Below are 12,073 nucleotides of genomic sequence, written 5' to 3' on the forward strand. Positions count from 1 at the left end.
GATCCTGCTGTCTGCCAAGGCAACAGGGTGCAGTCAGACAACACACGGCTGCAGGACAACACAGGGCATGAGCACGACTTAACATCTTGTGTGAAGCAAAACCACAACTCTTCCTGGCAGGGAGCTGACTGAGATTCACCTCCCACAAAGGGAACAAAACCTTTTGCTGCTCTTACCTATCATCAAAAACAAGTTTTGCTCTTCTTGACTTGGAGCTTTCTGTAGGTGGAGCGGACACTGGAGGGCAGCTGGATGAATTGTTCAGAATCTTTTCCTGAAAGGGAAATTATTGCCAAGTAAAAAATTTAAAGAACAGCTAAACAGTTCTTTGCCTTCAAGAGAAGCATTTGTTGTACAAATTTCTCCCATGACTTCATGCACTGTATGTAACAGCATCAATTTTGCAGCTGCTTTAGCTGCCCTTCCCCACAGACAGTAACACAGCTCCATGAGGCTTTCAACTAACGCTGCCATGGAAGCAGGCAGAGGTTATAATCAAGCTCCTCACTCTAATACACCAGGAGATCTCCATTATAAGCTTTCTAAGTGCACTCAGGTCTGGGAAACCCATCCCTGAATCTCCCATATCACTGTTTCAAAGCTGTTTTTCCATCTAGCAAAGAGATGGTGACTGCATTTAAAAGATTTCTCATTTCTATCAACAATACACTGCTGAATGTCTCTTCCTTGAAAATAATAATAATGAATTTTAGAAGGATAAACATCACCTTCAGGGGGAAAAGCTATCTGTCTTCACAACACACTGTCCTTGCCCCTCTAAATTATACAGGGCTCAACATGCTGATGGTTGGACTCGATCTTCGAGGTCTCTTCCAACCAAAACAATTGGAGATTTTATGACATCTTAGGCTAAAGGCTGGACAGAAGAATATTTTGTGCATGGACAGTGAATCAATTTTTAGTAGCTAAACAGAATAAAACAGCTCCCCAGCTTTGCCTATGCTTTCTGCTTCCCTGATTTACCATGCCCAAAGGCCATCTTCTCCAGATGTATTTTATAGCCTACATTTATCAGATTATGGCTAGCCAGAAGGACCCTGGAGCTGCAAGGCACCAGCTCTGCACTCTGCTATCTACCACTGTACCAGAGAAACAAGAACAGAACATGCCATGCAGTGCAGGAGGAGCAGATTCTACTTTGAGAAGCATGACTAAGCATATCTGAGGTATAAAATGATAAACATCTCACTAATTAACAACTGGCTTGGAGACATTTCCATGATGAAGAACAAAGAGGGGAAAAAGCCTCAGCCTGTAAGGTAAATTCACTATCTACAGCTCCTGGAAGTGTCTTTTACAGACACACACAACCCTGCCAGGCTCCAAAACTTTGCTGGGATTGGCATCTGATTTCACAGAGCCCAGCTCCCAGCTGGGATACTCATGAACTCCACCCGGGTGACTAAGTTACTTTCTGCTGTTGCTAATGTCTATTTGCTGTTTTCCTCCTCCCCAGATCAATTACTCTTTCCCGCACATTTTCAGGCTTTGCCTCTGAGCTTTTCAGAGGCTGCAAATCCACCCCCGGAGGCCTAACTGCTGCTCAAAGCGCCAATAGCTCCCTGGAGGCTTTGGGGCTTTGCTGCAGCGCTTGGAGACAGCTGCACACAAAGGTGAAACCCTTCCTAGTTAAACAGACTGTGGTCCACAACTGGCTAGGCAACAGAATCTGCTCTTTAAAGGTATTCAGCACACTCTCAGATGTCTTCACATGCTTCTTTTCTGTCCAGCAATGCACATTTACACATCGACAAATTAGCACAGTAAAATTTAGTGGCATGAGAGTGTTACTGTCCTCCAATTCCATCACATCTTATTATCTTCCTAACCTAAACCTTTTTAAAACCCTTTTCTTATAACCTTGTTTTCTTCACCTCAACCATTCTACATTGCCAACGTGGAGTTAATTGATCTTTCCATGATCCTGCGTTGTCATAAAAAGAAAGCTAGTTTCACATCCTAGCACTGAGCATGGACCAAGCTCCTGCTCCCCTTAAACATCAGGAGAAGATCTGTATTTGCTTCTGATGAGACAAGAGCAACTTCACAGTTCCATTTACCATTGTGTAAACAGCTTTCTACTGACAGTTCTCATTAACAAACAAGCAGCATCAGAAAATGACTGAACACATCTCACTAATTAACAGAAGAATTTGGTAGGAACAAGCATTAATATGCCACTCTTTCTCAAATTGTTTTCCCATTTATAGATATCTAGGGACTTAATCACTCTGAGATGAAACAATTCATGCCCCCAAAGCAATTACATTTTAACTTGAACTGGTAATTAGTGTTTAGACCACACTGAGCACATCAAACCGCCAAGCACAGTAGCAGGTTCAAGGCGTTTGGAGAAGCAGCCTTTACCTTAGTTTCCTTAGCACTGCTAGAACTCTTCCCCTCTGTCTTCTTCTGTTTAGAAGATGAGCTGCTTTTACTGCTGCTCTCCTTGCTGGGGTTGCTGCTGGATTTTAAGGATGATGACTGACTGACTGTCCTCTTCCGTGAGCCATGTTCTTGTTTGGGGTCTTTCTGCAGGACCGGGGCAGCAGGAGAGGGCAGCAAATCCTTCTCTTTAACACCACTTGGCTTTGAAGACCTGGATAAAAGGAATACATTCAGGTTTGGGGTTTCTTTCCTTGAACAAAAACAAACCAACCAACCAAAACACCAAAAAGCAACTAGATAAAAAGACTTCCCCCAAACCCAACAGCACTTGTTCCTTTTTTTAACATCAAACTTCTTGTTAGACCTAGAGAATCAGCTATAGAAGCAAAGAAAAGAGGTGAGAAGGTTTCTACCAAGCCAGATTGAATTCGTTTTCACTGTATTCTTTGTTCTGACCTGAAAACACAGTAGACAAGTTCTAACCATAAAACCACATCCCTACGACAGTGCTTAAGAAAACAGCCTCAACACTTACAACCTAAGAAACTGATGCCAGCATCAGCGCCAGGCTGTCTGTTGTAGAGCAGTGGGCCTGACAGCTCAGAAAACAAACAGATGGAGCCAGATAAATTTTCTTCTGGAACCCAGGAAACTGGAAAGATTTCTCAGCAGAGCCTTTCAGTACACCTTTACTTTGGCTGCTGAGGGCTGTTGGCTGTTCCTGGCTTCCCACAGTAATTATTTCTACACGTTATTTTATAGTTTCACTTAATTAAGCATCCTTTGGGTAAGTGCACTGGCAATGCAGCAAAGATCAGGAAAAAAGAGGTAAAATAAAAGCATAAAGAAATGCATCTGTTCATGTCACATCTGTTCCCTACCAAACACTGAGCCACTGTTTAACTCTGAACGGGCAAATAAGGTTTCGAGCACCTGATGTGCTGCAGCTTCTCACAGATGTGTAATCTGGCAATTGCTCCCTCTAAAGAAATATTTTCCATGACATAATTCCACCAGTTTTCAGTGGCTTGACTGAAAGAGCAGAGTTTGAAAAGGTGGTGGAAAAAACTTACTCCTTCTTGTGGTTTAATAGTGACGAAGAAGTCAGTCGAATAAAAACATAACAGCTACTACAAAAAGCATGGAAAATCACAGCAATCAAGTAAAAGAGTATCAAACAATGCTAATGATTTGCTAATTATGTATTGCTTTGCTTTTGTTGAGACTCACATTTTGCCTTAACTAATCTACTAAGTATATGAGGCTAAATTCTTGGACACAAATCTCAGAAGCACAAAATGCTATGGGGCAGGCATCTCTGGAGATCTCAACGCCATCAGCTTCCCAGACAAGGCCAAGCAAATGATTTAAAAACCTCCTAAAAGGAGAATTTAAAAGCAGAGCTTTTACAAGCTGACAAAGGTAGATGTAAAGCTGGTTCCTGAACCAGAACCAAACTCCACTCTGTATCAGAGAAATACCAGAAAGGACACATTCCATAATATCCCTACCCCTCATGTGAGGGGTTACTTCTGTTAAAGAAAACAACCTTGGTCAATGGTTTGGGTCAATTTCCACCAACCAGTAGAAACTCTGTAGTAAATCCATCTGAAAGGGAAGAAACAAATTCTTCCCACTGACTGAAGAAACACTTTGCTGGGGGAGGGAGGGGAAGAGGGGAGAAGGCAAGCACCCATCTTCTCCTCGATCAACCTGAGCCTCCAATGTTGAAAACAGCCAAGATACTCACTCCCTACTGCTAGAAGTCTTGTGTCCTGATGGAGCTTTTTCTTCCAGTTTCGTTTTCTTGCTTTCACTGGCTCTGTTTTCATCCTCATTCTGAATAAAGCAAACAAGAAACACATCCAGGCAAAAGTCCACATTTACAGCTTCACTCAGAGTGGCAGTTTCACATTAGAAGACTTCATTTAGCAGGTGTTTCACAGTGCACAGAGTTAAGACAGGTACAGAACACAGAAATGTGCCCTATGGCATCTCTCTCATATCAAGTATTTGACCAGACCCTGACAATGGAACATAACAAATCAAAGGCTGGCTTCTAAATTACCAATCTCCATAAAAGAAGTAGAAACTAAGTTGTTAATTTTAGCAGAAATACATTAATCACCATGAAATACCAGTGCCAAGGGCTACAATGGCATCATGTTTAGGCTGAAAAAGACCTTGTTAAGATCATCAGGTCCAACTATTAACCTAAGGCTGCCAGGTCACAATAAAAGGAGACAGATTTTGTTTTGTGGAGCCTAACAGAGCTGTCTTATGAATGCTAGAAAAATGAAGAAGCTTTGTGGTCTGTTAAAGTAAGCTCAGAGGTGTTGAAAACTAGATTTTAATATAAATTTGCATCTCAAAAGTCAATGGGTGTTGAAGGTAAATTTCTAAGCTGTCTTCAGCAAGCATCAGTACAATGAATAAAATGGAAAACAGGGCCCCACAGGATGGCTTAGGTTGGAAGTGACCTTACAGACCATCTGCTACAACCTCTCCTAGCTCTGGGCAAAGACAACTCTCAACTAAACTTGGCCACTCAGGTCTCATCCAATTTGGCCTCGAACGCTCCCAAGGAGGAGGCATCCACAACCTTGCTGAGCCCCACCTGAGTCCCACCACCCTTGTACTGAAGAACTTCTTCCTAAGATCCAGTCTAAACCTGCTCTCCCTCAGCTTAAAACCATTCCCTCTTGTACTATTGCCAGACACTCTAATGAAAAGTCCCTCCTAACCCAACTTCAAAGCCACCCAAGTAGTGACAGTTGTGTACTGGGCAATCACAAACCCACAACCTGGTGGGATTTCCTCTACTTGTCACAAAAAAGGCTCAGGTGTGCACCAGAGACATCTGAAAATCCAAACCAATTACCAACCAGGCTGTTTTGCAGCCCAAGTTTAACTGGTCTTGCCAAGGCTTGCTGCTTTAGGTGTAAAAGCATCTGCAAATCTCTAATGCCATGGCCCCAAATGTCTACTGAAAGGTGTAACTGGTCAAAGAGACAGAAGGCAGAGCCACTGCAGCATCTGAGTGTATTCCCATGAGTATTTGGAATCACACAGTAACACCAGCAACAAATAATTGCTGTACTGGTCAGAGCCATCCCTTTTGCAAAACACCCTTCTCAATTCCTTATCCAGAGAAAATAGAAGTCTCAAGAACAGTCCAGGAGAAACCTCTGCAGTTACATGTCAAGCCTCCTAGACACCAATGGCCATGTTCACTTGGCTTCCTCAGGAAGAAAAATGGCTTAACTCAAATTCTCCATCTCCTTTGGCAAGATAAAGGACTCTCTCAATGACCTGATGTAGTCCTTTCATTTGTCATGACAACAAAATCTTACAGCTCTATCAAAATGAAATTTTCATGCTGAAATCTAGAGCAGCACAACAATGTTTGAATCTGTGAACCAGGGCTTCACAATCCTAACATAACTTCATGGAAACCAGAAATGGATAAAAACTCCTTGGACCACTGAGTCCATCAGTCACAGGTTTGCTCTTTGTCTACATTCTGAGGTTCAGAGATTCATAGAACAGTTCAGGTTGGAAGGGACCTGAAATATCATCCAGTTCCAAGCCCTCTGCCATGGGCAGGGACACCTTCCACTAGACCAGGTTGCTGAAGGCCTCATTCTGCCTGCCCTTCAACACCTCCAGGGAGGGGGCATCCACAACCTCCCTGGGCAACCTGTTCCAGTGCCTCACTACCCTCACTCTGAAGAATTTCTTCCTAATCTCCAGTCTAAATCTGCCCTCTTCCTGGCCTGAAAAGCAGTTTAAAATAACACCATCAACTACTTCTTAGCATTCCTCTCTCCAGCAGTGTTAATTTCTGTTCAGTTACCCCACTGATTTAAGTCCATTTCAGTGCCTTCGAGCATTTCTGCTTTTTATTTAGAGTTGAAAAGATTAGATTTAAAAGTGTAAATATCATTATGGAGAGAGCTCTCTACTCCCAGTAAAGCAAACCCTCCTGAAATGATGTTTCCTGCTGCTGCCATGCCCCAGGCCCCTTTCTGTCCCATTCCTTATCCTGACAATATGCAACTGCATGATTCACCAGTTTGAGGAGCTGATCCAGATGAAAAATGCCCACTTTTTTCCTCAGATGAATTTTCCATTGGATCAGCTGCCTGAGCTGGCCTGCAGTGCAACAGGGGCTGGTGCCAGATCAAGTGGAGACATGAAAGGACAGGAGTAGAGACAGAGAAGCTCTAGCTACAGTGCTAGCAATCCTACAGCTGCAACCTCCTCCTGCTCCCTCTTCAAGCATAACTCCCAGCAGTCACTACTGGAACACCAGAGGGCTGCTCAGCATGTTCTACACAAACCAGGAAGCCAAAGTCATCTTCTGAACTGCTCAGTCACTGCCACAGGATATGAGCTGGGTTGCTTGGCTACACACCTGCCACCAGTAGCAATCCACCAAGATTTACCTTTTATCTCTCTACAAAGTGATTCATAGAATGGGTTTGGTTGGAAGGGACATTAGAGATCATCCAGCTCCAACTCCCTGACACAGGCAGGGACACCTCCTACTAAACCAGAGTGCTCAAAGGCCTCATCCAACCCGGGTTTGAACACCTCTAGGAAGGGGGGCCATTCACAACCTCCCTGGGCAGCCTGTTGCAGTGTCTCACCAGCCTGGCTGTAAAGAATTCCCTGCTAACCCCCAGTGATCACCTGCTTGTGTTTCCTTTTGCCTTTTGTGGCACTTTTGTCAGACGGCTGCTTCTGGGATTCTCTGGCGTGCTTCTCGGGCACGTTTTTCTTCTCCACTTTGGGTGCATCAGCATCCTTGTAAGGCTTCCCTGGTATTCTTGATAAGAGGCTCAGGTCAATCTTCACAATAAGTGGGTACCTTTCATCAGGATCACTGAGTGGTGAAAGAAGCTCTTTCTCTTCCATAGGAGAGAACATTCTTTGCCGAAAAGAAAAGCTGTCATCCTCCTCCATGGAAGATTTAACAGGAGTCCTATTGCTCTCAGAGTATTTAGGTGTCTGTGACGAAGGAGGCAGGCTCTCGTTTTCATCTGAATCAGAGGATGAGGTATCTGTTTCTATGAATTCCCTGGATTTCTGGGCAGTTTTGCTTGAAGCTTTGTATTTCTTTTTCTCCGTCGTAGGCCGAGGGGAAGATTTGGGCTCTTTCTTTATATTGGGTTTTCTGGAGCCTTTTGTGGCTGCCTTATGCCTGTTTGAGGGTATATTTGTTGCCATGTCTACTGGGGTTTCACTTTCTATTTTAAGACCCCCTCTAGGCTCTTCAACAGATGTCTTTTCTGCTTTCTTGGGCTGCTTTTTACCTACAGTCCTCCTCTGTGTTGAGCTGTCACTCTGGGCAGGTGATTTCTGCCTGCCGCGGCTGCTCTCCGAGCCCTTCTGGGTGGGTTTGGAATCTCGCCCCGGTGTCGAAGAAATGGAATCCTTGGATCCACTTTGATCAGTGTATCCACTCCCTGTCCCCTGATCCCTGCCCTCTTTTTTGTAGCCTTGGGAAGATGGAATATTGCTGTCCACAGAAGAAGCTGGTGACACTTTATGTGAGTTCACTTTATTCAACCAGTTATCCAGCTGCCACTTGTTTGTTGGTGGTGGCTCTGGCTAAAAACGAGAGTGAGGGACCAGTGTTAGGTAAAACATTTCCCATTTCTTCCACCCTCTCCATGGCACAGCTGCGTGCCAAAACAAGAGGTACACCATAAAAGCAAAGACAAATAAGGAATGAAATGCAGGTTGATGAATACAAACAACTGCTCATTTTTCCTTCATCTGGAGCCGCTGCTAGCAACAGACAATATTGGCTGCCACAGCTTCCCAGACTGAAAACCTACAGTTTAAGGGACTGTGATCTTACCTAACTTCTGCTCTCCAGCAGACAACTGGTGGTAAAAACCATCTCCAATTCAAACATCAAAAGCATGCTTCTGTAGAGAACTGTTACATATCCAATTACAGGTATCTCAGCAGAATACTCCTGCTGGAAAATGATCTCACACTTGTCAGGCTGTTGCTCCTCTTTAAAGCAGTTTAAGGAATTATTCATTTTTTTCTGTTTTTAAAACTCAGGATTAATGCCAAGCTAATGAAGAGAGCTCAAACGTGTCAAACCCTACCTCGGGGGATGCACTCTGTGATGGTTCATTAGCTTCACTGTCACTGGAACTGCTTTCACTTTCAGAGTCAGATCCTGAACTGCTCTCAGACCCACTGTGGCTGCTCGAGTCATCCCTTGAATTATCTGCTCCTTCACTGTTATGCTGTGAAGGTTCAGAATTACTGAAAACAAAAATGAGGGAAAAAAATAAACACATACAAGACCCAAACAGCTCTGAGTAGTCCTTTGATTAGCAAGAATAAAAAGTCCTGTTTCAATTAACATTTACTACAAAACTCAACATCACTGAACACAGCTCACCCTGGAAACAAACAACAGGCTTTGTTTTTACCCTCTTCCCAATCCACAGAATATTCTCTATTTACAGAATCAATTTGGTTGGAAAAGATCTCTAAGGCAAGAGCCCAAGCCCACTATCCCAGCATGGCAGAGGTTGAAATGGACCTCTGGGGGATCATGCAGTCCAAGGCCCCTGCCAAAGCAGGTGCACCCACAACAGCTTGCCCAGGGTCACAACGGCCAGCTAGGGTTGGAAGCTCTCCAGAGAAGGAGACTCCACAGCCTCTCCAGGCAGACTACTCCAGGGCTCCAGTACCCTAACATCAAACAAGTTCCTCCTCCTGTTCAGATGGAACCTCCTGCATTTCCATCTGTGCCTGTTGTCCCTTGTCCTGTCACTGGGCACCACTGACAAGACTCTAACCTCATCTTCTTGTCCCCCCACCCTTCAGCTCTTGCTGAGCATTAAGCAGATCCCCTCTCAGGCTGCTCTTCTCCAGGCTCAACAGCCCATCCTAATCATCTTCCTCTTCAGCAAAGACAGAAGGCAAAGATGGTTGAGCAATGAGGTCAAGTGCTAAATGAGCTAACATCAGCCCTGTCCTGGCTATGCTGCAATGCCCCAGGAATGCCTACCTTCCAGGTGTGCTCCTTGGCACTGTCTTATCGCAGTCCTGCAATTAAGAAACAGAGCATTAAGTTTCCAGAAGCTCTTTAGGAGTGAATACACAATCAGGTTACAGAACATCCATTTAGCAGCATGAATTTATTTTGTTAACATTTTGTAGCCTGAATAGCATCTTGATCCAGCACTTGCAGCAGTTTCACTTGTCTGCATTTCTCTTGGACAGCAAAAAAAAAAACTTCTTTTCTCCAACTTCTCACTCCAGATTTATCACCTCAGATTCCTAACTGTTCTAAGAGTCCCTACTCCCACTGCTCACTAGAACCATGTTTCCACCTTTTTCAAGCACATAATTCACCACTTTACACTGCCCAGAGCACTAGGAGCTAACTAGCTAGATCTTCAACACCCCAGGGAGGAGGCATCCACAGCTTCCCTGGGCAATCCATTCCAGAGTCCCACCAGCCTTGCACTGATGAACTTCTTCCTAAGATCCAGACTAAACCTGCTCTCCCTCAGCTTAAAACCATCCCTCTCATCCTATTGCTAGACACTTTAATGAAAAATCCCTCTCCAGCCTTCCCTTTGGGTATTGGAAAGCAGCTCGAAGGTCCCCCTGGAATCTTCTCTAAGGTGAACAACCCCAGGTCCTTCAGTCTATCTGCACAGCAGAGGTGTTCCAGCCCTGGGTCATCTTTGTGGTCTTCCTCTAGACTAGCTCAGACAGTTCTGTGTCCTTTTTATGCTGGAGACACCAGAACTGGATGCAGATGTTCACACCATGTGCTCTTTAGCTAGAGAGGCAGAACATGAAGGTTTTACCTTTCACTGCTGTGCCACTGTGTACGTTTTTAAGTACACTACTGCCCTTTTTTATAGAGAAAGCCTGTTTGAAATCAGTGAACCAAGATCTGCCAGACAGAAGCACACTGTCATTCTCCCCCAGTTTACACTGAGGAATACCTGAGGTTTGCCTGAGAACATTCCATTTGATATTTGTTTCTTAATCATAGAATCATCAGGGTTGGAAAAGATCTCTAACATCACCGAGTCCAACATTCTACTGAACACCTCCATGACCATGTCCCCAGAGTGCCACCTCCAAGAACGGTGACTCCATCTCCCTGGGCAGCCTGTTCCAATGTCTGACCACTCCTGCAGGAACAAATTGTTCCTAATGTCCAGCCTAAATCTTACCGGGTGCAGCTTGAGGCCATTTGCTCTCATCCTGTTGCTACTTACTTGGGAGAAGAGACCAACACCAGCCTCAGTCCAACCTCCTTTCAGGGAGTTGTAGAGAACAATGAGGTCTCCCTTTACCCTTCTCTTTCCAGACTGAACAACCCCATTTCCCTCAGCTGCTCCTCACCAGCTGTGTTCTCCCAACCCTTCACAACCTTTGTTGCCCTTCTACAGACCCACTCCAGCCCCATCATGTCCTTCTTATACTGCAGTGATCCAAACTGGACATGATAAATCCCCTCTGAAGCTGCCCAGTTTGGTGTTGGAACGTTGAACACTGCTCAAGTACAGAGCTGTTCTTCTGACAGACGTTTGATGAACATACCTGCTCTCCATCACTGTCTTCACTACTGCTAAGTTTTAAGTCATCTTTCAACATACTGTAAGTAAAAAGGGAGAAAGTGAGACAAGTTCTTCCATGTACTTTAATTACTTCCAAAGCATCCATCCAGATTTCAACATGCTATTGTTTATACAACGAAGCAGGCTGCGTGGGTGCAATCCACAAGATGCCATTCTAACATTTCATGGGGAAGAACGGTGAGTTAAGTCATTCTTTGGGGAAGAATAAGGATTCCAGTGCTTTGGCTGCTTAGCCCATTCTGTTCACTTCAGAAAGGAAATATGCCACAGTTTATTACTGCAGGAGGAGTCACATTTCATAGAATCATAGAACGGTTGGGGTTGGAAGGGACCTCATCTAGTTCCAACCCTCTCGCCATGGGCAGGGACACCTTGCACTAGACCAGGCTGCTCAAGGCCTCATCCAACTTGGCCTCGAGCATCTCCAGGAAGGGGACATCCACAACCTCCTGGGGCAACCTGTCCCAGTGTTTCATCACCCTGACTGTGAAGTACATACTCTAGATGTTCAACTTAGACACAATGGTCTAGAATTCTGTCTTAAATACAATTTGGAGAGCTCACACTTGTGGCTGTTTCCCGTCTTGGTGGATCAGTGCAACTGATCTAAGCCATCATTATTATTATTCAAAGCCATATGACATTCAAAGCCACTTATGACATTCACACAAATGCACTGAAAAGTAGGGTACAGGGCCTTTATGTTTACCAAAACCCACATTTGAGTATAAAAATAAAAGATCTTACTCTGTCTGGTTTGGTTCACATCTGGGGAAGGAAAAGACAACGGATTAGAAGTCTAACCCTTGCATTAATGACTATTAAACTAGTGCTTCATTTTGAGTTTCACAGTCTAACTGTTCAACTGAAGTTCTTTCTGCTGTTCAGATGAAACCTCCTGGGTCCCACTTTGTGTCTGTTGCCCCTTGTCCCGTCACTGGGCGCCAATAACAAGAGTCTGGCCCCAGCCTCTTGCTAACCACAGGTCCTTTAGCCCTTGCTGAGCATTGAGAAGATCCTCTCTC

The 12,073-nt window shown here is 44.5% G+C and overlaps 1 protein-coding gene across 7 annotated transcripts in view; it reads right to left on the reverse strand.

Moving 5' to 3' along the window:
• AFF4 (ALF transcription elongation factor 4) overlaps window positions 1–12,073 on the reverse strand; it is a 67,073-nt gene that overhangs the window by 18,298 nt on the left and 36,702 nt on the right. For 5 of the 7 annotated variants that reach the window (XR_010306382.1, XM_064161660.1, XM_064161658.1 and 2 more), the window contains exons 8-15: window positions 11,796–11,816; window positions 11,011–11,065; window positions 9,455–9,492; window positions 8,538–8,700; window positions 7,105–8,025; window positions 4,160–4,248; window positions 2,389–2,620; window positions 177–274 (exon numbers count right to left, since the gene is read on the reverse strand). Coding sequence is in view for 6 of the 7 variants with exons in the window: in XM_064161660.1 (XP_064017730.1) it covers window positions 177–274; window positions 2,389–2,620; window positions 4,160–4,248; window positions 7,105–8,025; window positions 8,538–8,700; window positions 9,455–9,492; window positions 11,011–11,065; window positions 11,796–11,816 (1,617 nt within the window). In the remaining variant the exon portion in view is untranslated. The remainder of the gene's footprint in view (window positions 1–176; window positions 275–2,388; window positions 2,621–4,159; window positions 4,249–7,104; window positions 8,026–8,537; window positions 8,701–9,454; window positions 9,493–11,010; window positions 11,066–11,795; window positions 11,817–12,073) is intronic. The other 2 variants (XM_064161656.1, XM_064161657.1) reach the window with 1 other exon arrangement.

Source organism: Pogoniulus pusillus, chromosome 22 (assembly GCF_015220805.1).
Source record: "Pogoniulus pusillus isolate bPogPus1 chromosome 22, bPogPus1.pri, whole genome shotgun sequence".
NCBI lineage: Eukaryota > Metazoa > Chordata > Aves > Piciformes > Lybiidae > Pogoniulus > Pogoniulus pusillus.